At 44.5% G+C, this 27,992-nt stretch overlaps 1 protein-coding gene across 3 annotated transcripts in view; it reads right to left on the bottom strand.

The window, feature by feature from the left end:
* Window positions 1–25,545, bottom strand: part of LOC115316962 (replication initiator 1) — a 47,848-nt gene extending 22,303 nt beyond the window's left edge. For 2 of the 3 annotated variants that reach the window (XM_042293401.1, XM_040217610.3), the window contains exons 1-2: window positions 24,865–25,545; window positions 24,371–24,550 (exon numbers count right to left, since the gene is read on the bottom strand). In XM_042293401.1, coding sequence (XP_042149335.1) covers window positions 24,371–24,550; window positions 24,865–24,955 — 271 coding nt within the window. In that variant the 5' untranslated portion in view covers window positions 24,956–25,545. Of the gene's footprint in view, window positions 1–13,317; window positions 19,677–24,370; window positions 24,551–24,864 lie in introns of those variants that run through there. The other variant, XM_040217609.3, reaches the window with a different exon arrangement.
* Between the last annotated feature and the right edge of the window lie 2,447 nt (window positions 25,546–27,992).

Genomic DNA, 27,992 nt, shown 5'->3' with positions numbered 1-27,992 from the left:
CAGCAGTGTTGTTCACAACGTCGACGCATGTGAGGTGCTCATGATGGACATCTGAGCAGGCGCGCTCCCTGTGCGCGCTCCCTAGCCAACCAACTGGATCGGATTGGATCGCCGCATTGCTACTCTTGTTAACCCAGTGGATGTTAATTCAAAATCAATCGTTCTCATCTGCGCTTCCTAATGAGGTCGTTTATTTCGTCCACCAATATTCTGTAAATAACTAATGCAGTGTGCTGACAATAAAATATAAAAGGCTGCTTTGTCAAAATCACTTCGTAGTTTCGGTTTCGGAATCACGTCATCGCCCAAAAAAATCGAAGCGCAACAGCCCATCTCGCTTTCTCTCCACTTTAGCCGAGCGAACGTTGAAGGGGAGGTCGCCTCCTCTTCAGCGTTCGCTCTGCGAAAGAGAGGTGGAAATAGATTCTACTTTGCTCTTAATCTGTCAAAGACCGACCAATCAGCCGCCTCCCTCTTATCACTTGACCCGGCTCTCCGCACGTGGATTTGGTCGGGAGCGCAGCGAGCGTGATGGTGAGGTGGCGAGGGAGAAGCGTAGGACTGGTCCAGCGAGGACATAGCTTCCACTGCATAGTCTCAGCTTAGGGGACCACAGCCAGCGCCTGGAGCGCGTCTCCGACTGGTTTGTCTGCGTGATGTGCCATTCTCTTGCCGAATCTTTGCCCAACTTTTACAGAAATTCGGCAAAGATTTGGTGGAAATACGGGGTTGTCAAACCGACAGATTTCTGCTTATTTTACCGAAAAAAAAAAAAAATTGCCTAGATTCCTAGAGAACAATTTAAACGTTGACGTGGTGATTGCTAAATATTGTGATATTTTAAAGTAAAAGTTTATTAGTGTCATCTTTCTGCATTTATTTGCAAAATTACACCAACTCGTTTATGGTATGCAGTGATCTCTGGTATGCCTGTGCAGCTGGTTGAGTTTGTGGCTTGTTTTGGAGCTCATCGATGCAGGTCTGCAAGTGTGAGCCTTATATGGTGAGAGCATTTGGGGTGGTTTCGTTTTCTGTGTCGCAATGCATCCACCAAAGGTCACACTAATATTGCAAGTATAATGTATTATAGGAAGTATGCACGCTTTTAAATGGGCCAGCTTGTTAGGGAACGTGGCACTTGGAAATTTCCGATGTGCAAGAACGAGTGCCTTTGTTTTGTGCTTAGTGCTTGTGCTTATTAAAGGCCAACGACCAGTTTGCGCTTTCCACTTTTCTTTTGCTTCCTCTTCTCCTCCCTGCTACCCTGTCCACCGTTGCCTGTTTCCTCCTCCCTCATGGTGAGGAAGATCTTCTGCCTTGCAGAATCTCGAGTCTGGTCGTTGGCCCAAAATGCAAAAAACAAACCTAATAAAAAAAGAAGAAAAAGCCATACCTCTTTTTGTCGAATTTTTTCCAAATCTTTGCCGGATTTTCCTTCAAAAGTTCAGCAAGTGCAGAAATTTGCCGAATCCAAACTTTGAATGATTCGGCCCATCACTAATCAAAAGTGGTCGCGAAGTGGCAACAAACAATGTCGCAGAAGCCGGAGTGCCATATCCTAGAGAGCTTGTATTTCAGTGTGTTTAGCTGCTCGTTCAGGGTCACACGGTTAATGGGCCGCATTTGCAATACGAGCTAAGAGGTGCGGAAAGCATTAATCGTCCACGAACGTTTCCGTGTGCTTTCCTCCTCGCCACGCAAAAACGCAGCGCTTGCAACTCGTCTTTGCAGGCGTTCGCCATTAAATTGCAAAGATTCCTCATTGTCCGAGATGGACCCCCTCTACAATCTAGGCCAAGGGTGGCCAGGCTGACCCGGCCTAAGTGCCGCAAACGAAACCAGGAAACTTCCAAGAGCTGCAGGGGGGGGGGGGTAAACTTTTGTCGCGTGCAATAAACAAAACTCAAACTAGTTTCAATCCATCCAAGTCAAAAGCAGTCCAACTGTACGTGAGGTAGCAGTAGCACAAAAGCACCGTACCACAACCCATCTTCTAATTTAGAACGCGTTCCTGGTGGGAGGGGCCGGGGTACGGAGTCGCGAGTTGCATACGGAAGAAGCATGCGAACAAAGTATGCTGTATTATGCTCAGCTAGGCAGCATGCGAGTGCCAATCTATTACATCCCAGACCTCTGCAATGTATCTCGATTGTCAGTCTGCATCTAAATGCTACAGAAGGTGGGGGCTACCAAGAGTGGGATACTTTTCCCGTGTCGTTTAAAAAGAATGTGAACACTGTACTCAGTAGCTTCTAAAATAAACAATTTATGTGAGAAAATCTTTCAACGCTTACCACGGGGAGCCAAACCTGCATGGGCAGGTTTGAGAATATCATAATTGAGCAAATTCCTACCGTCAGTTAGAATCTTGATTCCGCGTCCACCACGGGGTACATTATTTATATAATAGAGAGGAGCTGTAACCCTTGTATCGGTGTTATTGTTCAACATCGCGGACATCTCAGCAAGAGCTCCAAAAAATGGCACTGCGAGCAGAGAAGGACAAGGAGTATCGTCTGCTTCTGCATTGATGCTGAACCGACTCCGGAGCTGGTGCAAGGTTTTGAGGAACTGGGTCTGAACTCGTTCAGAACTGGAATGAATCAGACGTGCCAGTGCAGCCGCGCAACTTCCGCTTGAATCGAATGTACCAGTTTCTGCACTGCTGAAATAGTTCAGCCAGTTCTGGCTAATCGGACAGACCTAATGACCGCATGCTGGGGGCAGAGCTTCTACTGCACTGTTGAAACGAGGAAAAGTGGCACTATTGTTTTTCCTGCTTGACACATCTAGTGCTTCCAGCCAAACCAGTAATTTTGCAAATAGTATGTCCTTGCTGTTTCTGCGGTTGGTGTCTTCCACTGCAGGCTGTCTTGCTAAAAACTGTTGGAAAGATCAGATCAAGGCATATATTGTTTCTTTTTGTTTACTAACAGCAAATTTTCGATCAAGTAGAATGAAAAATAAAACAAAGAAAATGGCCACACTAAGTCTGGATTAGACTCATTCAATAGTGGAAGAGGAAAAAAAAAAAGCATACACAAGCATGAGTTTATCGTGCTTCTTTCGCATGCAGGAGACAGTCCTGTCGGCACTCTGCTTTATCAGTAGCGACGGCTTTGGAGGGAGTGGCCCATCAACGACCACATCAAGCAGGTGGATTTCCACTGACTTCACGGCGAATGCGACCATGACATCGACGGTTCTGCATCGGGGGGCGTTCTTCAGTGTTCCCGTGGCTGCCACCCCTACTGCAACAAATGGGCTTTCCCGGCGGCTTTATAAGACGACCGACACCACCACTTTTTAAGAAATGAAAGCCGGCTGGGATCCCAGCATGAGTTCACGGTGCTTTTTTCGCATGCATGGTTGGTACTGTTTACTCTGGATGTTATCCTAGAGTTTGTTTTTACCTGCCGGCTCCACCCAAAGACGTTTTCCTAATGACATATACACGTTATAAGCATCATTGCTTTCATGTGCATCGTAAGTTTTGGAGAAAATTTTTATTTTTAGTATTGTTGTTATTACTGGCGGGTGATGTCGAATTGAATCCAGGCCCCCCTACGAAGGCTGAACAGATGGAAAATATGGAATCCATGCTTATGAGCCTAACTGCTAGCATGAACAGGGTTACGACACAACTTTCCAGTATTCAAAGAAAGCAAGAAGAATTGGAAACGAAATTGGACACCTTGATTAAGAGCAATAACCACTTAGAAAAATGTGTTGATGGTTTTGAGGGATTGACCGAAAGTCTACAAGCACAGATTGATGCTCTTGAAAACCGCAGTCGAAGGTGCAGTCTGGTGTTTTACGGCATAGATGATACGAAGAGCAACGAGACATGGGAAGAATCGAAGAGTCATGTGCTACAACTCTGTAATGATAAAATGGGCATCAACCCCATTTCGATTCAAATGGCACATCGGATTATGGTCAATATAGAGCGAATGGGAAAAGGCCAATTATTGTAAACTTTGTGTCGTGGAATGAAAAGGAAAGCATATTGCACGCGGGGTTCAAATTTAAAAATACCAACTACAGTGTCTCAGAGGATTTTAGCAAAACACTTAGCAATAAAAGACTTATATTATGGGATTTTTCAGAAGAAATAAGGATAAACAAGGCTAACAAAGTCTTTTTGTCCTACGATAAGCTGATCGTGAATGGAGAAGCGTATACCTGGGATACTGAACAAAAGAAGGCGGTCCTCGTGCATGATAATAGATATGTAAGAACACAAGAATGACATAGACCTTTCGCTCCTACAACTTCTGATAATGTATCCATATCTTCAAATACTTGCCCCGCTGTTCTGTTGATAAACTGCCACAGTCTTAAAATAAAGTAGACGAGTTTTTCTGCTTAGTAGAGGCAATACAGCCATGCGTAGTTATGGGCACTGAGTCGTGGCTCGATGACTCTGAGCTGAATAGCGAAGTGTTTAGTAAGGGCTTTGCAGTCTATCGTAATGACCGCAACGCGCATGGCGGTGGGGTGTTTTTATTGGTAGACTCACGGTGGGCACGCAGTGAGCTTCAAGTGTCACCAAATGATACTGAATCTGTTTGGTGCCGAGTCCATTTGCCCAAAGGAGGCGCCCTTGTATTAGGCACTCACTATCGTCCCCCAACAATAAATAATATCGATGAACTTGGTCAAATATTGTCCACTACCTCTGATAGTTCTATTGTTCTAGGAGGGGACTTTAATCTTCCCAATATCAATTGGGCAGGCACTGCTTATACTTGTGATGACAGTTCCACCTTGTATAAATCTTTTAATGACCTCTTTATTTTATTTTCTCTAAACCAATTCGTACTCTCACCAACAAGAAAAAACTATTTTGGATTTGTTACTGAAGAATAACCCTAGTATTATTTCAAATGTCTCCATAATTCCTGGTATAAGTGATCACAGTGCAGTTGTATGTGAATTACCATTGAACAACATAAATAGGGTGTCAAAGCCTTCACGCAAAGTAAGGATGTACGGACAGGGTAATTATAAAAGTATTGCGTTAGAGCTCTCGGCATATTTCCCTTACTTTTCCAATCTCAGTAAAGAGTGCGACGTTAAAGAATTATGGGAAACTTTTAAGCATAAAATTGAGGTGCTCGCTGATTCTCCCATACCATCCAAGACTATTAGGGGAAATAATAAACATAAACCATGGATAAATGCTACAATTCAAAAGCAAATAAAACATAAAATTCGGGTTTACAAAAAATATAGAACAAATCCATCTGATACATTAGAACAAAAACTTGAGGAGATAACCGCAAATCTTAAAAAAAAGATATCCAAGAAAGCAAACTAATTTTCTACGAGTCTTTTGAAAACAAATTAAGAAATAATCCTACTGAATTCTGGAAATTCGTTAAGGCAAATAAAAAAGAGGATACTTGAATTCCTGGTTTATCGAAGGATGGCAACCTAGTGAACAGTGATATTGAAAAAGCGGAATCTTTTAACACATATATTAAATCAGTTTTTTCACCCCGCGCTCTTGGAGGTATTCCTTCTGTGCCTGATACAATAGCAAGAACTGTTATGCCAGAAGTGATAATAGGAATGGACGGGATTATAGCACTTCTAAGAGACCTAGATACTTCAAAGGCATATGAAGCAGATGAGCTCTCGCCAGTAATTTATCACAATTGTAAAGAGGAAATTGCAAAATACCTACATATAATTTTTACCAAATCACTAACAACTGGCATAATTCTCGACGATTGGAAAAAAGCAAACGTAACTCCAATTTTTAAGTCAGGATCAAGAAATCTTGTTGAAAACTACCGCCCCGTGTCTCTGACATGTGTTGCGTGCAAACTCTTGGAGCATGTATTATATACCTCAATATATAACTTCTTAAGTTCCAGAAATTTGTTCTGTCCTTCCCAACATGGCTTCCGTCGTGGTTATTCGTGTATAACTCAGCTAGCTGAATTTACACATTGCCTTTCAAATGCCATTGACAACAAAAAACGAGTAGATTGTACATTCTTGGACTTCTTTGAGGCATTTGACACAGTGCCACATCATTTGTTATTGAATAAGCTTACATTAATAGGAATTAATGAAAATATTATAAATTGGGTTGCTGTTTACTTATCTCAGCGAGAACAAAGTCTTGTACACTAAATGGTCAAAAATCTTCACCTGTACTCGTAACCTCGGGGGTGCCTCAGGGAAGTGTACTGGGACCGTTGTTACTTCTTTTACTTATTAACGACATTTGCGAGGGAATGCAGCTAAATATCAAGTTATTTGCAGAGGATTGTGTAATATACAGAGCTATAGAAAATGACGCCGACGTCTGTATGATGCAAAAAGATTTAGGTATGTTAGAACGCTGGTGCGATTATTGGGAAATGGGCTTGAATATAAAAAAGTGCAAATACATCTGTTTTACTCGATCTATTGTTAGCATGGCTACATATAAGATAGAAAAAACTATGCACTTGAGCGGGTAGATAAACACAGGTATTTGGGAGTTAATTTTTCGAATAATCTAAAAGGGAATGACCACATAGGTAGTATTGTAGCAAAAGCAAGTAAGATGTTATTTTTTATTCGGAGGCATTTTAAGAATACATCTCGTAGCGTAAGACAAACATTATATTTTTCTTTTATCTGACCAATTTTGGAGTATGCCTGTGTTATCTGGGATCCGCCTCAGGGTTATTTTGCGAATAAGTTCGAGCGAATTCAAAATCAGGCATTAAGTTTTGCCACAGGCGATTATAGTCCGTACTTGAGCTGTACAGAAATGAAGAACAGACTGGGTTGGGACGCTCTTAGACTTCGGAGAAAGTGTTTGCGGTTAAAATTCTTTCACAGTATATATCACGGGGAAACAGGCATTGAAAAGGGTCTTTACATTCTCGAACCACACCATGTATCTTCAAGGCGGAATCATTCTAAGACTGCGGCAGAGCATCGTTATCGTACTGACTGTTTTTGTTATTCATTTTTTGTTCAAACCGCCCGGGAGTGGAATGCCCTTCCGGAAGAACTGACAGCTGTTATCAATAATAACATCTTTTATGACAGACTGCAGAGAAGCGTGGTCGAGTGAAAATGTAGTACTGGATGATTGTCGATTGCGTTCCTGAAAATGTTTTTTGAATGAGTATTTCTTTTGTTCCCCCCTGCATAATGCCTAACGGCGAAGCAGGTATTTGTGTAAATAAATAAATAAACACTGCACTGTCATCCAATGTCCAGAGCCACACTGCTGTAAAAACAAGGCTCAAACTCTAGCATAAAAAAGAAAGAAATATTACAGAAGTAACAAATGGAAAACAATAAAAACATACACACATATTCATAAGCACTAAAATGTAGAAAGTCAACTATGAGTGTTAGTAAAATAATTAGAACGGCCTTTCTCCAAATACTATGGAACATAACTTGATTCCTGTGATGTTTCTGCCTGATGATTAGATCACAATGAAAAACAGTGCATTTCTCAAGAATTGCAGCAAGCATGAGGAAATCAGGTACTATGTTGAAAGTTGCCTGAAAAGCTCATTCAGTTAAGTTTCATCGTGTAATATACTAGAAAAAATACATGGTTTTTAAAGCATGTTTTCACGCAACACACTCTCAATACACACAAAATTAACTCGTGTACATGGGCTACTAGCTCGAACAAGTAAAACAGGAACACAATGATTACACAAAAATATTTACGAAGACAGAAATACAAATCAGCCAGGGCTTGCACCTGTTTTGAAGACAAAAATTTGAGGGCTTCAAAGGACTTTCAAGGCCCCGTCATCATATCTTCAAGGGCACGATATAACGCCACGTTGCGCAAGGAGATATCTTGCCAGGTTTTTCTTTTTTCCTTAGTTGTCTAGGTTCTTGCTTTGTGTAGTTTTTGCCCAGCTGTTTGACTTGGCAATGTGTATGTCACTCATTGTCTCTGCTTCCTCACAGCAGTTGGAGAGTCATTCCAGGTGCCCCAGTAACTCCCAAGTTTCTTTTTCTGCATGCCATCAATCTCCTTCCTAAAGCAGCATCGTTCCTATACTGATTTGAGTCTTCAAACAGCCGCATCACCTCAGCTTCTAGCTATGCACGACTCTGGTGCTTTGCAGGTGACGCAGAAGACCTCGACCTATCTGCGATTTAGACATTCAGGATATTTCCCTCCGTTTTCGTGGCACCGCACACAATCCGTTGCGAGACATGCAAAATATCTTCGAGGCTCTCTGAGGGGAGCTGGCAACTCACGCTCAATTCCCCGCAGATTTAGCGTGAATCCGCGGAGTGTGCGGATCTAGTGTGGAAGGCAGACAAAAAGCTTGTCTACTCTCCCCGGGCTGGTGCGCGACAAACTGCTTCGCAAGTTTGAGGAAAGAACTATCTAAGTTTTTCCGCCTTCTTCCCACGGGGCAAAAATATTGTAGCGACAGAAATAGGTCCGGGAACTGTTTCTGTTCCTGCAACAGCTCAGTGTACTCGACGACTGCTAAGTCTGGTTGGCGATCACCTATTCCCTTAGATGCGACGGGGGGGCTCAACGTTTTCCAGCACACGCTAGTGTTTCTTTGATTTGAATTCCTTAAATCTAGTGAAATCCAGTGTCTATAATGGATGCTGGTCAGCCACTGGCGTTGGACAGAGCATTTTCCGTGCATCTTGCGCACATTTTTAAGCACATTCACTTCCTCTGCCATTTCGCTTCCTTGTTGTACAGATTGCAAACGAGCGATCGTCGGTTTTACCTGTTTATCTCGTAGAATCAAAAGGCTGCCATCCAAACTATTGTTGTCATTGGAACTGCTTATCTGGGTCACTAACCCAAGCAATAAAATTTCGTGCCTAATAGGTAGTACCATTTCACAGTAAAATTAGAAAAAGTATGGCAACAGTGTCACACAATGCACATAGTGTGTTTCGCGGTTGCATCTTTCGGGGACCATCTTGAAGGAAAATGTTTTAAGTGGTTGTAGTAGGAATATGTTATGTTGAAGCTTGTCTGAAAGGGGCCTTACAAAAACTTTTTTACTGTTTTTAATTTGCACCGAACCTGAGCGCACCAAATGCAGTAACTTACAGTGTAGCGCGTGTCCTGTATACTTCTTGTCCTTGTCTTCTTTGGGCTATTTTATATGTTCAACTAAGATGAACCAACTATCCCAACACTGTACCCTACTAAACTTTGACAATGTTTTCTTTTCTCGAAATTTGCTTTATTTTAAAAGTTATAGGCAAATTAAAACTACAAAAACAAGCAAAAAATAACCTCCTTCATGACACCTTGGTCCTCTGCCCCCCTTTTCCCACACCGGAGGATTCCCCTTGCCGCGGTGACTGAGAAATGTGGGGAGGGAGGCAAAAACGGGGAAGGGAGGTGAGGCCGAGGAGAGCGCTGCCCGTGAACGGGGCAGCTCTCTCTCCTTGGCTGACCAGGACCAACGTCACGATTTCGTCACATGCCGCGCGCGTTCGACATCACGGGGCGTTTTCGTGGGAGGAGGAGGTTTCCGCGTCGTCCGGTTAAAATATGACGCACTGATATTTAATTACTTTCCATGCCCGCTGGCTTGCCCGAACCCCAAGAGATGTGGAAACCACAAAAAAGGTAGATGCTTAAATAGGATTGCAGGGCCCCTTTAAGAATATGTCGGCATGCAAAAATATCTAAGAACATATTCTTAAAGGGACAATGAAGGCAATTTCGGACATCTTTTTGGCGATTGAACTGGGTTCCAGGCACGTCTCAGACCACGTTGCCCAAATTTCAGCCGAAACCAGCGCTTGTGTGCCGCGCAAATCAATTAAACAGTCACGGTAATAATCGTACCGGAATCGACTGGGACGACACCCCGAGAGTTGCGGGAGAAGCCAGGAGAAGCGGAGCTCACGTGACCGATGCGAGGTCAAGAAGCGCGACGTCACAAGAGACGCCTCAGCGATTGGTCGAAACGAGAGACGCGCCCTCGATCACGTTTTGGTTCTCGGTTTTTAGGAATACTGTTCTAATTAAATCGGACCGGAAATGATTACTAACCCGTAAATAAAGCAGCATAATTGTTTTTTTCTTTGCTACGCTGGACGCGAAACGGCCAACGAGCAACTATGGGCACTTCGGCATGCGGGCCGCTCGTTACCGTCGTTACCAGCTGGGCGGTCTCCCTCGGGTAACGGCGGAGGCCGCCACACACGTACTCCCGTTCCGTGTGTGTTAGGTTACTGAACGGAAGCTTGAACTCGCTCGCAAGAGCGGCATTGCCGTCCATGTTGACAGATTCGACGAAACGACCGCGCCGCTATAACCCACCGCGGTAACCAGAATCTCGATCTCCTAAATACTACCGATACCGACTATTCACACTTGACGTCACTCCTACATCACCTCCATTTTTGGAGGCCCAGAAACGAAAATGGAAATTGTTCAGTTTCGGTTTCTTTACTTCTTTCGTATGCACAGAAATACGTGTCACAAATGGCTACAAAAAATAGGGCAGCATGCTATGTTCCCAAGAAGCATTAAAACACCATTTAAAAAAATTAAATAAAATCGTCTTCATTGTCCCTTTAAGTAGAAAGGTAGCAGACCAGGGTTAGAACAATGAAGACTTTAAAGGTTGAGATGTACAGGGCCTTGTACAAATGGTTTGAAACTGGACGGTTTCAAATGCAAAGGGTGTTTCAGGTACGGGTTCAAATAAGAAGGGCACCTCGGGAGCGGATTCGAAAGGGAAGGGCGTCTTGGGAATGGGTCAAAACGAGACGCGTTCAGACCGAAATAGGTTTCTTTGGGATACAGCTGTCTTTGGTGCCAAACAATCCATAAAAATTTTTTTTTTTTTTTTGGAAAGTACCTAGTCATTTTGAGTTGGATCTACAGCTATATTTCTTCTGACAACCCAATTTCTTACATTGTGGATCAATCTTTGAGCCATAATATCAATTTATAATGCCCATTCAGGCTGAAATTGTACTGAAGCTAATGCTAAAACATCTTTCTCAAAGCACGAATTGCGGACTCTACAAATGTTCAGGTGAGACATCTAAGCATCTAGGGCAGATATAACTAATGTAATATCCGTAGAAATAGCCCACCTGAAAGCAAATCGAGGGAGAATGAGCAGTGGGCTAACTTTCAATGTGCAATCGAGACCATTTTTTTAAATGCCATTTTTGTATTCTGAGATTTGCCAAACTTGTTTTCACACTGAGGGGCAAAGGAGCAGAGAAAACCGTCCTTTTCAGTCAACAGTGTTTGCTTATCTCCTGCCGTAGGTAACTGATCCCATTTCGGCCAGTCACCACTGGCCAGGGAACTGCCATTACCAGAAATGGCCTGTCCTTAGGTAAGGTGGTAAGCTGGGTTAGTTAGCATGCATTAAATATTATGACAGAACGTGCACGAATAGACAGAACAGACAAGGTCTATTTCCTTCTTCTTGCCCTTCTCTTCCGTTCTCTTCTTACCTCGTCTGTCTATTTGTGCGCAATCTATCATCATATCCTTGGGTGTTTAAAAAAAAAGGCAAATCATGTCAAAAATAGGGGTGGGTTATCGTTTGGGGGTGAGGCACCTTTCAGGATATTACGGTATAACTTGTTCTGCAGCACGCAGCTAAATGTGCCAAGCATATAATAATGAGAGCCCGTTTTTTTTAATTTAGGGTTTAGAAAACCTTTTCAAATTAAGTATTCTTTAATTGCTTGGTAGCCACACACTGAACACTGTATTTCAATATGTTGTAAAGTCACTAATGGTTCAATCTATAAAGTATTGCAACATTGTATTCTTCATACTTTGCAGCATCTAGCCAAGTGTTAAAACATTTTTTAATAGTTTTTTTTTCCTTGTTTTTGTAAACAAAGCCAGGCAAGTTATAATTACCCCGAGAAGTAATCTACACCAGATATTTAAAATCTGCACCAACATCACAATATGCAGTGTTCCCCCTCAAGTAAGTGGATGCCCACTCATCTAAATGCAATGGCCACAACAACGTTTTGCTGGGACCTGTTACATAAGTTTGTTCATCCCAATTATTTGTTCACCTGTAGATTGTTCAAAAGGTATTTCACTATAGGTGCAAGCGAACGAAAGGCTATGAGAGTGAATGCAACAGATTGAGCAGGCCTGCTATGAACGTGCTCTGGTGAAATAAAAGGGCCGTTCAAGACGTGCTCATGGTTGTAGGATGAATTGCACTCGCACTTATGGCGAAACAATAGCGCTAACCGAGGTGTTTGTCCGTCTCAGTCAGGCTCAACCTGCACGTACCAGTGCTAAGCCGTGAAACTTGCCCCACCTTGCACTCCTTTTGCAAATTTGCTCTTGAACCAGACAAGCAACCATCTCTTAGTTCCTCAAGGTTATCTCCAAATTTAGGGTGGGTGCTCGACCGGATTTTACAGCATAGCTGTCAATGGCTAGGGTTTCATGGATTTTTCGTGTGTGTGAACAGAAATTTCATTTTCCCCACTAAATTTAGCGGAAAAATTTCTCTGCTAAATTTAGGGAAAAAATTGTCCCGCTAAATTTAGTGGAAAAAATTCTTCGCTACATTTGGCGGGTAAATTTTTTTGCAAAACTTGGTGGGTAAATTTTCCCCCAAAACTTAGCAGAAAAATTTCCCCATCAAATTTAGCAAAAGCATTTCCTTGCCAAATTTAGGAAAAAAAAATTTCCCCCTAAATATAGTGGGAAGGACGAGGAGGGAAGCGCACCACCCTCTCTTTGTCATCGTTCCAAGCGCTTGCGTGCATAGCTTCCCTTCCTTCTGTCCAGGTGGTGGTCCCGTCGCGCGTGTCTAGTTTCGTCCAGCTCCTTGGAGTGGCAATAGTCCTGAACATGTGTGTGCGTACATTTCGTCACAATGACCACCGATCGAGACAATAAATGTGTTCGTAACCTTTGTTCAAAATACTGTGTCACGTCTGTGTCGTCTGCTAAACAGCTTTTCTGGTCATCCACCTTGACAGAGGGGAATGGCTCATGATTTTTTTTTGCATTAATAAAACCAGAACAGCGGCTTCCAAAAGCAAAAAGTTCAACTAACATTTTGTAAATGTCCCTTGAGATGTTTAGCAAATATGATGTTGCCTAAAAAAGAAAAAAACTCACCACGCAAATGTAGAAAGAAAGTATAACTGGATTATTATTGTTCTTAAGTAGCTATCTCTTTTAGCAGACCACGAAATTCAAAGGCTTTCAAGGATTACTCGAAATCTACCATTTTAAAGGCCCTCAAAGTGCCATTTTCAAATTCGAGAGTTTTAGGGACCTGTGCAAGCCCAGTCAATATATAGCCATGACGACATATCTCACAAAAATTATATCCAATACCGAGTTTATTCACACTGGCAATATGAACTCAATGAAGACTCATTTTCAATGCATCTCTCAACATGTAACCATCACCAAATGCATATTGATAATATTGGAACCAAGAAATCACCATCTCCGGAGCCTCTTTGAGAATCACATGCTGGTGCATCAAGCTAGCTATAAATGACCATGGTTTCGTAACAAACAGGACGATACACTGCCAAAAGTATAAGCGCAGGGATGGACAGAACGACATTGACAAAAAAACACAGCGGCAGTAATGGCAGTGTGCTTTAGGCCGACTACTGCTACTTGCTAATAAAAATGAATCTCAATCACCCATAGATGTGCTCAGCTTGGTGTGCAAGCCTGTTCTGCAGCTGTCATAAGGGCGAATTGCAGAACTTCCACAGCAGGATCTGGTGCCATCCCAAATCTACCACGCTGTACTACAGCAAAAGCAAAAGAACCACCAACACAATGCAATGAGCTTGTCTAATTCATGGTTCCAGAGTTGTCCTCCCCATTTACAGTTTGAATCGGTCTTCGGAAACGGTTTCGGTTCAAGCCCTTGAAGCAAATCCTACTGCTCACAAATACAGAAAATTGGTAGATTTTCTATAACAATAAGTGCGGACAGAAATGGTGGCCCCTAGATGGAGAACTTAAAGGATGCATGACCAGAAGTGCAGAAGTGGAGGGGGGGGGATCAATAGAAATTCGGTGGCTACACTATTCCTTGCAATGCAAAGTCACGTTGTCGTCACATTGAGGAAAATACCCCAGAGAAGCACTCGCCACCGGAACTCATGTTTAGAACAATGACTGATTGGCAGCTGTCATGGCCAGCTTGCTGGGTGTTAGTGCAAATAAATATATTGTGTGCAATTCAAATCTTGCTCCAACGAACCGCAACAAAACTCTGAAAAGTTGCGCGCAACACTTCAGAAATGTGCGACACATCTCGCTGAAGCCTCCCTTCCTCCCTCTTCCTGCGTTTGCGACGCCACGGTTGCTTTAAGCATGGGTGAAGTGCATCGACGAGAAATGCAATGTTCCGCAAGCTCACCGAATTGGAAATGCTGCAGCAATCTCGCATCCCAACACAACCAAAGTTTGTGCACACATAAAATCTTGTCGGCTTATTTTCGATATCTGGCTTCATGAATTAAAATCGCAATGACGGCAATTGGTTTACGATACAGCCAAAAACGGTGTACAGATAACAAAGACAAGGAAGATGTAGACAAGACATGTATAGACATGTTTTTCATGTCTATGCAAATCTGGCTATAATTTTATTGTCCACTTCTTAACCCTTTAAGTGCCGTATTTTTTTCAGCCCGGTGGTCCCCTCTGCCGGGTATTTTTTTTCACTGTATGAACAAACTTATTTTGGGCGTAATAACACGTTTACATGCTTCAATGTGTATGTTTAATTAAAGAATATGTTTCTTTTAATCTTAACAATGTTCCGTAACCTCTTAATGTCTTCAATTTAGAAAACTTTTTTTGTGTGATACTCTTCAAAGCACGGTACAACGCAAAGTGGCACCTCGCACACTGAACACATGTAGCGTGATTCTTTGCGCTTCGTTTGGCGAGTCTTGCTCTGGGCGCACACATGGCATACTCTTGTGGGGTTTGTTTTTGCGGCAGTCACTGACATAAAATGTCGTGCTGTAAGACGCGTTGGATCATCTCCATCAGAAGGGCGTCCTTTTCTTGGTCTTGTGCTTGGCTGCTGTTTTCTTGAAGTATGGACTCCGGAAGATGAAGAGTCAAAACTGTGAAGAATGGGAGTGAAGTCACCTGTAGTCCACTTGTAGTCAGTGTCGTTGAGTTCTTTCTTTTTGAGTGGCCTTTCAGGTGGCATTGATTAGTCGTCACTTTCGTCACTCTCCAAAGTACACTCGGTTTCACTGTCATCAGGTTCTGAATTCATTAGAAGTTCCTGCATTTCAAGATCCGTCAAGGAGCGCGAAGTCGAAGCACGTGCGTTTGCCATTGGAAAAGAACGTTGACGCGGAAACGCCATACAGGAGTCGCCTTTACAAAAATATCCACCTGCCGTCAAAAGGTGAAACCACCACTCAAAACATTGATTCAAATAGTTGTCCATAGATGGCGCTTCCTACTCAGAAGAATATTGTCAGCCTGAGTTCACCCAGGAGAGGCAAGGAGTAAATTGAAAACCACAAACGAGTATACTTGGGCGCGGCACCCAAAGGGTTAAGAAAACAAGTGGTAAAAGTCACTTGATCACAGAAAGAAAACTTCTAAAAATGCTGCAGACTAAAACATGACATGGAACGGTTACCAGACTTCAAAAAGTCATAGCATCAGTTCTTAAAATGCATTTCATGCAAATACCAATTTCTCTTTAAACTATAAAATTATTTCTTCACCCAAGACTGAGAAACTGTGATATAAGGTTGTTCGTAATTCTGATTACGGAATGCAATATTTTAAAATTATTTTCACTCATGCTAGGTGGTCCAGCTACAGCCAAGTAATAAAGCATGAAGCTGCTGTATATCCAGTCTCACTGGAGCTGTCTATACTCATTTTCACCTCAAGAAAAAAGGAAGTTTTGCACACTGTTCATACGCCGCAAAGCAGTTCTCACGCAATTTGGTTGTCGGAGGAAGGAGCGACGCCTTTGGTGCTTAAAACTTGCACGTCTTGATAAGATGGCATTTATCAAACCTAAAATGCACCTACGGTAGAACCTCGTTGATGCATTCTTGGCTGATACGTTTTCCCGGCTGTTACGTTTAAAAACGCCGGTCCCGTTTTACTTTTATAGAGATACATGTAGAGTATAGACCACTTACAACGTAACCGCTTATAGTGCAGGACCGGGTATAACGCGGCTTTTTTAAACCACCGGTTCACCTCCGATAGAACTCCATGTAATTACACACCACTTAAAATACAGGCGCGCGAAGGTAAATACTGGTTATAGTGCGGTTTCTGGAACAGCCCGCCGACCGCGGCGACCATATAGGCGGCGACCGACTGGCGCAGAGAGCACGCTTCCCTGTGCGACACTAGATAACAGCGGCACTCGCAGGGCAAGGAGGTTGCTCGAAGAAGCGAAGCGAGAGGCTTCAGTTGCCATAGCGACGGAGGGACGCACGCACGTGTCGTTCACGGCGCAAGGCGTTGCAACAGCGCCGTTGAAAACACCCGCAACGACAGACCAATCGCAGGTCGAGAAGTGTTCGCGCACGTTGTATGCCGGTCGCGGGCAGACTTCTTCTATCCGCAAACATGGCGTCGGTGGTGATCGTCGACGTAGACGGCGTGGTGGAAGTTCATCGTTCCGCATAAAAGCGCTATCCTTGACTGTGAATTTTCGTTGTGTGTCGCTATGATAACCCAGCACGTACTAGAAGGGAAGATCCACCTACTCGTGCGGCGATGTCGTGGCGGCAATCTCAAGACTGCAGAAACGCCCGTGCCGTCGTGTTTGTTTACTTCGACTACAGTGGTGCTTTCTAAGCATTTGTGTTTTCGAACATCGGCCGGATTACTTATTTGGAGCATTTCATGCCCGTGATCAAGTTAAAGGTATTACTGGCGCGTACTGTATAAAGATGCGAATTTTCACGCGTTTTCATCACGGGAAAAAAGTGATTACGGTTAGCAATCCTGAACGCTCGCAATGTCCGTCCACAACCCGCGACGCCGTTAACAGGCTGCGCCAGGCATAAGTCGCTATTTCCTTCAAAATCTGTGACACACTTGAGAGAGGAGTGTACTAGTCTGGTGAAATAAATACTTTCCTCAAACTAAGCTTCATTTTTCATCTAATATAAAATAAATTGTTTTACAAAGGTAGGTAAGTTGTCTCATGGCATGTATTTTGGCCTGAAAAATTGATGTTTTGGTTATAGCGCGGTACCGCTTATAGTGTGGATTTTCGCGACTCCCGCGACATACGTTATATGCGGTCTACACTGTACTAATTTCCTGCCTATTACGTTTGCTTTCCCGGTTGTTACGTCCAAAAGTGTCAGCGCTGGCTTCGAAGCTAAGCAAAGCTGAACCGTGCAGTGCGGGTTGCACGGCATGCGTGGAAACGCAGATGCCCGTCGTCCCTTGACTGCTTTTGTCCTCTTTTTCGTCTCTCTGTCTCCTCGCTGGGCTTTACTGAGCTTTGCCACAGCTTCCTATCTTGCCCGGGTGTGACCTTGGAGCACTGCTCGAATGGGGAGCGAGGCTTCGAACGCTCATTCTCTCTTGCTCTCTCTTTCACCTGTCCTCTTTCTCTGGCACAAGGTTTGCCCGCATGCACGCTGCACATCTAGTTTCTGTTCCGCTGAATTGCGTGGACCGTGGTGTTTCGGAGTATGTGCGCTTTGCGCCCATTGACGACGGTCGTGGCATCGCGAAAAAGGAAGGCACTCTCTTTTAAAGAGAAGTTTGATATAATTCAGACAGTGGATCGCAATCCCAGCCGAAAGAGATCTGACATCGCAAGAAACCTCGGACTCGCGCTGTCAACTTTGAAAGGAGATCGAGGCGTTACCTCTAAACCGCAGAGCATAGCAAACATCGCGGCCGACCTCACTACTGCCGACATTGAAGAAAGTGATAAAGATGTCGAGCAAGAAACGAACGATTACCTACGCTGTGCCCAAGTATGCGGACGCGATCATTGCAAAGGACACCTTGCGCTGCTACGTAAATATTCACGACTGCGTGGAGAGTGAGAGAGGACTGCGGCTCTGGAGAAACGACTTTTACTGCTGAACATGAATTCAAGGCGGCAGGCGGATATTACGCACTTTTGTGAACATGTCTGAACTCTCAACAGTTCTGTAAGTACAGATAAAATAAACCACTGTATAAGAGCTGCTTTCTATCTCATGTAGAGCCCCCCTAAGTGCGTTATCGGTTATGTTTTCCCAGATGATACTTTTTTTTTTCTGCGGTCCCCTGAAAAACGAATCAAGGAGGTTCTACTGTATGTATATCCTAAATCTCCACATGAAGGAGAGTATTAGTAATGCTCTAGAAGGAGCCAAACATTTTTTACTGCGGAGCTTGAGGTGAAAACGAGTATAGGTGCTTTTAGCTAGTGCAAACTGTTATTCCTATCCGAAGGATGAAGAGAAAGCTATTTGACAAAACAGGCTGTGCAAGTGTAGCCACTGCTGTGAACATACGACGGATCTAGGAATAATTACTCTGTTGGAACTTTTTCCATGGGTGTCACTAAGGTCACTGTATCCTGGGAAAGCAGCCCCATTGCCTTCCTTACCCGCTAGCCGGACACAAACTGACACTGATGTACAAACGACCAAACCTCAAAGGGTAATTGGCTGCTCGGACTCAGTTGCCATGGCAATCGTCACTTCGGTCCATCCAAATATGTGAAAGGGTTCTGAAGCAGTCACACAATGGTAGACTATGCACCAACTTTGCACTGAAAGTGTTCCTCATTAATATAAAAGCGTCTGGCACTGTGCATACAATCCACTTATCAATCCTGCCTACCTCCACAGATCTTTCACAATGATAGTGTTCTTGCATATTTAGAGACAGGAAAATTGTTTTTCATGCTGCCAAGCACCGACGCCGCATGCAGTGTAGTGCAGACATGCACTTGTTTCGACGGTACGTGATGACAAAATCTCGGTATTCAAGAAATGCTGTTATAAAAAGACCTGTCGCTGCGAATTAGGATTGGCTCATTAAGAGTGGGGAGGCTGCTCCTTCAACGAACCAAAATGGCGACCACATGGGGCGCTTGCCACAATTTTCCCAGCATCCAGTGACATCAGGTGTCACGGGTCAGGCGTCCCTCATTTGTGCCACCTCTTCCGATGTCCAATCAAGCTGCGTCTATCGGCGTAACCTCGTCCGCAGGTCTCGCACGTGTACGGCCGCTCTCCCGTGTGTGTCCTCCTGTGAACCCGCAGGTTATCCTTCCATCTGAACGCACTCCCACACTCGCTGCACACGAACGGCCTTTCGTCTGTGTGCATTCTTTGATGATGCAACAAGTGAGTGCTCTGTGTAAACGACTGCTGACAGGTCTCGCACCTGAATGGCTTTTCGCCGGTGTGAATCCTCTCGTGAACGCGCAGGTGGTTAACCTGCTTGAACAACTTTTTGCAATAGTGGCAGCTGAAGGGCTTCTTTCCGGTGTGCGTTCTCTCGTGACATGCGAGGGCCGTCGTGTAACGGCTGGAGTAAGGGCACAAACTGCACCGGTGAGTGGTCAGTTGTCCAGGTCTCCTGGACCATTGAACGGCCGGCACGTCCGCGTCTACTTGAGGAGGGGCGTTGCTCTCGCCGTCTTCGTAGCCAGGTGCTTCTTCTTTGATGATTGGGTCCGTAGTGGCCCCATCTGTTTGGAAAACAGAGAAAGCCCAATCAGGGCAAATTAACGTCCCTATATAATGAAAGTTAGCGCAAACCTCCCCTCCCGTTCCGTTTCCTCTTTTCCATCAGAGGGAATCCCCCTTGCCCTTGGCGGCCGTCAAGAAGCTGACCCGCAACGCGTGCCTAGGCGCTCCTAACTGGGCCGGCCTGTAATCGTGTGGAATCCCATGCGGCGGCTTGGAAGAGTTTGTTCAAGTAAGATGACAGTTCTGCTATACAACGTAAAAAAACGTAGCATTTCTGCACCTATATTCGTTTTCTTAAGTGCAGGAGGATGTCTCAAACGGCTAATGTAACTGCGAGCAGAATTGTAGTCGCTCAGGTTTGAAGACAAAATATTTTCCAATTCCACTGAAACGCAAATGATTTAAAAGAATAGCAATGCTGTACCAATAATATTTGGACATCGACATACACTGCAGAAATATATTCACCCGCATTCACCAGGCGCGACTAGCTAGCGCCGTTTTAAGGTTAGTAGCACGACTAAGTTGTGGCGAGCTAAACGAGAAATCCGCGACTAACGAGCAATTATGTTCCGCGGTATTCGCGAGCGCGAAGCGAGCGGGTGACTATCTATACTCGTTTTCACCTCAAGAAAAAAGGACGTTTTGCGCATTGTTCATACGCCGGGCAAAGTAGTTCTTACAAGATTTAGTTATCGGAGGAAGAAGCGATCCTTTTGGCGTTTGAAACGTATACGTCTTGATTAGATAACATATATCTAATCTAAAATGCACCTACATATATATTAATTCTCCTCGGAAAAGGGAAAATTAGTAATGCTCTGCGAGGAGCCATACTTTTTTTACTTCGATTCTTGAGGTGAAAACGGGTATAGTCAAAACTAACAAGCGGAACTGACGTAAAAAGATAGGTCACGCATATGCATACTTAAAGGGCAACTCCACTCAAAAAGTCGACCCTATCGAAATGATTGATATCGCTTTAGGAGGTCAAAATACGGTCATACCCAAAATATCACGTCAAACTGACGCCGCGTTACCGATTAATACCAACATTAGAAATGTTCTCCCGGCTCGGTTAGCGGCCCGAAAGCGGGTGAGCAACGCTGGCACCGGGTGAGCTAGTGAAGCAACACTGGGCAATGACGTAGGTCTAGTCCTCCGCTCTCGTACGGACGCCGCGAACGCTTCGTTTCCCGTGGCATTCTGCGATTCTGCTGACGGCACGAGGTGTTTACCACATTATCCTGTCTTCTCCTATTTTTATTAGCGTCCAGGCAGTTGCTTTAATTCCAGCATTGCTTCCGCGACAGCGCGGAAGAGAGCAAAGCGGTGCTGCTCGCTCACGCGCGCGTCGTGGAGCCGGAGAGATTTGCCGGTCTCGCGTTGGGCAATGTCGAGCAGGATTTGTAGTGCTGTGGGTTGCACCAACAACCGGGTGCGCAACCCGGAGCTGCGGTTCCACCAGTTCCCAAGAGACCGGAAGAGGCACAAGGTGTGGGTCGGTGCCGTTCGCCGGATAGACTTCGGAAGACCGTTGACTCCGAGCTCCAACGCGAAGCTCTGCTCCCAGCACTTTACGTCAGACACCTACACACGGGATCTGCGGCTGCTGACTGTTGCGGGTTTCACCACGAAACAGGCGTCTTTGAAGAACGATGCGGTGCCGTCGCTGTTCGCGTACCGTCCGCCGGCTGCTCCAGCACGATCGGCCGGACGCAGTGGGTCGCGGCTGATCGAACTAGCGTGCACATAAAGGCACCTTGGCTTTAACAACTTAGACCACTTGTGGATAGATCTGTCCATCTATCTCCCATTATTTCGTTTTCTCGGTCTGCGCGCAAGAAACAAATACAGTCACGCTGCGTCGGCACCGACTGCGTCATATTTATAGCAGTCGGATTCGCTTTTCGGCCGGCAAATTTATAAATACAGTATAAACCACTTACAACGTAACCGCTTATAGTGCAGGACCGGGTATAACGCGGTTTTTTTAAACCACCGGTTCACCTCCCATAGAACTCCATGTAATTACATACCGCTTAAAATGCAGGCGCGCGAAGGGAAATACCGGTTATGGTGCGGTTTTTGGCACAGCCCGCCGACCGCGCCGACGACCGGAGCAGCGAGCTCGCTTCCCTGTGCGACACTAGATAACGGCAGATAACGGCGCTGACGGCGCGAGCCGCACGCTGCACTAGCGGGGCAAGGATGTTGCTCGAAAAAGCGGGAAGAAGCGAAGAGAGAGGCTTCAGTTGCCTGCGACGGAGGGACGCACGCACGTGTCGTTCACGTGCGTGCGTCCCTCCGCTGCGTTGGAAACAAAGAAACAAACAACCGCAACGACAGACCAATCGCAGGTCGAGGAGAAGTGTTCGCGCGCGTTGCATGCTCTCTCCTTTCCCCCCCAACCTCTCTTACAACGCTTCTCCTCCTCCTTCTCCTCTCCGGTCGCGGGCCGGCTGCTTCTATCCGTAAACATGGCGTCGGTTGTGATCGTCGTTCTGCGTAAAAGCGCTATCCTTGACTGTGAATTTTCGTTGTGTGTTGCTGTGATAACCCAGCACGTACTAGAAGGGAAGATCCACCTACTCGTGCAGCGATGTCGTGGCGGCGCTCTCAAGACGGCAGAAACGCCCGTGTCGTCGTGTTTGTTTACTTCGACTACAGTGGTGCTTTCTAAGCATTTGTATCCTCGAACAGCGCCCGGATTTCTTATTTGGAGCACTTCATGCCTGTGCTCAAGTTGAAGGTATTACTGGCGCGTACGTATGAAGGATGCGAATTTTCACGCGTTTTCATCTCCGGAGAAAAGTGATTAGGGTTAGCAATCCTGAACGCTCGCAACGTCCGTCCGCAACTCGCGACGTCGTTAAAAGGCTGCGCCAGGCAAAAGCCGCTCATTTCTTTCAAAATGTGTGACACACTTGAGAAAGAAGTGTACTAGTCTGGTGAAATAAAGACTTTCCTCAAACTAAGCTTTATTTTTCATCTAACATAAAAATAAATTCTTTTACAAAGGTAAGTTGTTTCATGGCATGTATTTTGGCCTGAAAAATTGATGTTTTGGTTATAGCGCGGTACCGCTTATAGTGCGGATTTTCGCGACTCCCGAGACATACGTTATATGCGGTCTACACTGTACACACTAAAACTTGCTACATTTGATGCATATCAACAAAGTGAAGCGGTAAAAAAAGAAAATGTGCATCTAACCTTCTGTTTTGAAACTCCACGTGCGACTGAGCCGACCTTGTCGGCGCGTCGGCTGAGAAGCGCGGGACCAGAACTAGGTCATGCCGACGACGCGCCGCTAGTATCAGTGTTGCCAAGCTGCTTCAACCGGTAGTTTCGGTTTCGCCGTGCCACCGGACCGATTCTTGCATTCGCGATATCTACAAAACTATACACACTACCGAAAAACAAATTATATCTCGTGATTCAGGGTCGCCGGCTTCGACTAAACAGATCATAACCCAGAAATTGTAAAAATGGAGTGGAGTTGCCCTTTAAACGCCTCTGCGTAAATGGATATTTGATCGTATAAAAACTAAACTTTAAATGTTTATCAGGAAAAAAAAAGTTACAATGAGAGACATATTGTCCGCGACAGTTTTACAAAGAAAATTTAAAAACAACGCCAGGGAGAAACAAAAGCCAGATTGCCAGCAACATAAACAAATATGAAAGCGCCCGTAAATGTGTTTTTTTCTCGTCGTCCAGCGCCCTGCTGAGATCTATTTAGCGGTATCTCTGACCGCTGAACGTGGCTATTTACACATTATTTGCTCCTCCAATTCTTTCTAGATGTGTTCCCCAGCGTTCCGAGACAGTAAGTGCATCGTTAGCGCTGGCGGTCAGCGGAGATACGAGTCGGCCATGGCACTGAGCTGCTAGTCACCCGCTAAAGTAGCCCTACCCCATGACTAAGATTTGTTGGTCGACTTCTTAGTCGGGCGGAAGGAATAGGCCCTAAACACGATCGGTGAATACCAAGCGCTCACTTAGCGGCGACTATCGCTCGCCACGTGATCCTTTTAGTCGATGACGTCACTACTCTGTGGTTAAACAGGCACTACTCGTGCCTGGTGGATACAGGTGATTGCGTTTACCCGTTTACTGCAACATATACTGAGAGCTGCCAGATCATGATGAGCACTATTTCCTGATTGTAGAAAACAGAAAAAAGTAAGTTTATTTGTGGAATTGTAATCATTTCCTATTCCTCGCAACTTTGCTTCCTTCGAGCATGATCTTGATATGCTGCTGTACCATATGCCTAGGACAGTGCTTCAACAAGTCACTTTTTTTTTTCTTCTTTTTCCGTGTATGTGGCACTACATCAAACGCTTAGGTTGTTACAGGGCACTAAAAAAATAAAGGATTATTTTTATTATTATTATAGACCAAATCCACGCTGCAGAGCATGTTGGATAAACTAGTGGTCACATAGAAAGAATAAAAAACCACTGAAATAGACAAAAGACGGAACTGTCTCTGTCCTTCATCCATTTCAGCGTTCTATTCTTTCTGCGTCAATTGAAGATCAAAAACAAGAAAACTGTTTTTAAAGCCAACTTCTTTTTTGCTGCAATTTTTGTTTTTCAAAACCAGAATCTCCTCTCAAGTATGTTCTTTGACAAACAGCAAAGCTGGACAGTTTCTCTCCACTCCAGTGTGCATTCTTTCGTACCTGGAGGCGTTTCTGCAGCAGTTGGAGCAACGACAGAGGTGGCACCACCGTCTGTCCCCCTTCCGGAGTGCACCTCCTGCTGCCGCCACTCAAACCCAGATACCTGGCAGGCAATGCTTCTCGTGCCCTCGCAGACTGTGCTCTCCCACTCGCCTTCAAAAGCTGCCAGGTCAGGCACCGCTGCAAAGGCAGAGCAAGGTTTACTTACTCGGTTCTCAAGTTATTCATACAAGGACAGTTCAAGCCTCACAGGGGCTTTTATTCCCAAGGAAGAAATTAAAACTCCAACAAGCACGAAGCTGATTCAATTTTTTTTAAGTATGAGGGTGATTAAAAACTTATTCATGCAAACGTTTCACTATTCATCTTGCGCAAACTTTTTTAAACCCAAGTCATCCGTAGATTATTGTGTAGACAATCCCTTGGCTGATTTGAAAATGATGTGCCACATCACCCACTGTAACTTCCGTACATGACAGTCAGTTCACGCGTACGCTCAATGCTGTCATCAGTCGTGATGCGGACGGGCGTCAGGCTCCTTTTTTCATGGCCCCCACCCGTGTGTCCTTCCTTGAACTCCTGCATTCACTCAAACATGCTTCTTTGCGACAAAAAGCTTCCTCCATACTGTGCACAAAACATTGGCACCGGACACATTCTCTGACCACAAAACAAATCACGACATGCTGCTCTTTCGTGCAAATCACAAGTAGTGCAGCCATTGTTTCCCACACCTGCACTCCCAACTGAACAGATGTGAGATGTTCATACCTTCACAGCAATGACTGGAGGGACAGTGGCCTCGCACACATTGCAGTGTTAAGACAATGCAGCCAATGAAGTTTTAAGATAACCGGAGAGCGAATAATTTTTTAATCACCCTCGTATTTCCTGCGCATGTCCAGTCACGTGCCGCCATTGTTTTGGCAGCTCTGCTATTCCCCCGACGTAGAAACAACTGGACCGTGTGACTGCAGTCGGATGAATGTGTCTGTACAGTTCCGTTGTCCCCGGCAGTTGTCCTTCGCCAAAACACTGACAGCGTTCCTACTTGAGACATTGTTTGCTCCCCGGACTCTCCTTGCAATCCTCTCCAGAATTAAGGCAAGACACTGGTTCTAAAATCGACTTTTTTGTTTATTAATGGATTATAATGAAAATCAGTGTGTATATGTGTTTTGGCTTCCTCTTTTCAAATATTCAATTAGTTCTGCACTATCTCAATTACTTTCTGAGTTACAAAGAAAATAATGAAGCCTAATTAGGTCATTTCTTACGACTCATTAAGGAACTTTCTAATACGAATTTTTTTGCATAAGTGATATGGATTTGTAGCTAAAGACCTGTCATGCAAGATGATGCTATTTATATTTTTGTAAAGATAGATCATTGTATAAAACTAGTCTAGTTAGGTCAAGTACACTATTTACAAAGCCTAACGAGGTCACATTATCACTAATACTAAAATTTCGGGCCCATACTGTCATACAAAAATAGCATCACCCTGCAGTTCACTTCTTTCTGAATTCAACGGTATAAAGTTTATAGAAATCCTTGAAGAATAATCTCATGAAAACAACCGTAAGGCTAGGCATGTAGACGAAAAATGCGAAGCTGAGAAAATTGCAGTTGAAGTTTTGACACTCATTGCATAAAATTGAGTAAGGGATCCCATGCAATAATGTTCAGCAATATGAAGCATAGTTCTATCTGAACAAATTGAGATTAAAAATTCTGCAATCCGTTCACAAGAACCTTTAAAAAATAATATAAAACTGAGAAATAATGTCTGCAATGTAAAATAAAGTTATAAAAGAATGAGTAGACTCTATAAGGGACAACGGGAGGAGGCACCAAGGCTTGCACGTTCCGAAAGCAGATTTTGTTTGGCCCTGAAAAGGGCCTTTGTTCGTGTAGCACTTGAAAGGGGAGCCCCTCACAGCTGTCCAGGACTGTAGTCCCCAGCTGTTCCAGTTTGGTGTTGCCTGGAGAACCTCTGCTTTGCGTTGCTGCTGCTCTGGTGGGCAGCGTTGGCCTTACGCAAACGCAGATTGTCCTTCTCCATGCTTTGAGAGCTTTCATGTCCACTACAATGAACTGTGTCCCAGCATCGCGCGTCTGGCCTCCTGTGGTGCTTAAAACCATAGTTGCCAGTTGTCTGAAGCTTTATCTAAAATCGCAGCAAACGCTTTCCCGTCCTCCAGAAATGCTACAACAGTTTGCGTGAGCAAAACAATATCACATGAGCTTCCTAGCACTGTATAAAAGCTGAGGAAGTTGCATTTTTGAATTGCGACGATTGACACGCATCTACCCTGCACTAAGCACCAAGATGGCGGCGCCCGCTAGCAGGTCGGGGAACGGAGTGCCGATACTCGAAGCGTAGCTCATTTAGCGACTCTAGGTGGTGCATTCATCATACTCAAATTTAATGAATGTAGATTCCAAGAAACAAAATTAAACCCGAAAGAAGCTGTTTTCCTACGCACAAGGAGGAAAACTGCAAATAACCGCCTGGTTGACACTGCTACTCACAAAGGGTACCACACACAATCGCGTCTGCTGGATTTGCTTTCAGGTGTCCATCTGAAAGGAACTTCCACGTTTTTGCTTTATGTGGGGCCATACAAACTTTCCTACACCCGAATAGCGCTCGAGAACACGCTGCACACGAGCCAGCAGCAAGATGGTGGTGTTCAGATGCTGTCTTTGCAAACACCTAGACTCAAGCAACTGGCCCAAGTGCGATGAGCTGCAAGAAAAAAAGACGGCAAAATATGCACTCATCCAAAGGTCAAAAGCGAAAATCGTGCACAAACAAGCACACTGTCCCTAAAGATTCAGAACAAACTGTCTCTTCAAATTGTTTAACACTGTTTCTAGCATTGATAAACAAATTACCAGAGTTTCGAGGTTTCAGGCCTTGATACCCCTTAAAAGAATATTTTTCTGCTCTGCGTGTGTTCTCAATTATATATGCGAAGTGTTTTTTTTTTTTTTTTTTTAATTTGCTGCACTACCACACTCTGTGCTTGCTTTTTCGTAAAACTTAATCAATTTATCCCTCCTACCTTGGCTGCCCCACGGCGGCCGGTAGTATCAACAAAAACATTTAGAAAGCACTACAAAGGTGATCCAACTGTCTTACAATTGTGACTCAAGGTGTAAATCTACCAAGGAATGATCAATAGTCACACACAACTACAGTCGGTGACAAATTTAGTGTGAGGTGGAAGCTCCTCCCACCCCCTTTCCACTTTAGCAGAAGAAAGGTGAAGAGGTGATCTCTCCCAACGTTTGCTCTGCTAAAGTGGAAAGAGGTAAGAGGAGCTTCCACTTCACTCTCAGCCTACCACACACTATAGTCAAAGGATTCAATGAAAGAGTTTGGTTGCACAACAACACCCTGTACGCATTCTGGAGTATACAAAAGGTATGACGGTAGAGCAACGGTGGTGCCATATCACGTTGGCTTTGCTCGTGAGGATGAGTCGGAAACAGATCAGACCAGGTGGGTCGGCTAGCTTGGGTAGGGCAGACAGTGTGCATGATTGCAAGCAACTGGCTGAGCTGCGGCCACACCCGGATTCTTCCGACTGTCGCATTCGTGAAACGAAGAACG

This window comes from Ixodes scapularis, unplaced genomic scaffold (assembly GCF_016920785.2).
Source record: "Ixodes scapularis isolate PalLabHiFi unplaced genomic scaffold, ASM1692078v2 PGA_scaffold4__175_contigs__length_147842914, whole genome shotgun sequence".
In the NCBI taxonomy this organism is placed as follows: domain Eukaryota; kingdom Metazoa; phylum Arthropoda; class Arachnida; order Ixodida; family Ixodidae; genus Ixodes; species Ixodes scapularis.
This window is presented reverse-complemented; position numbering and strand designations above follow the sequence as displayed.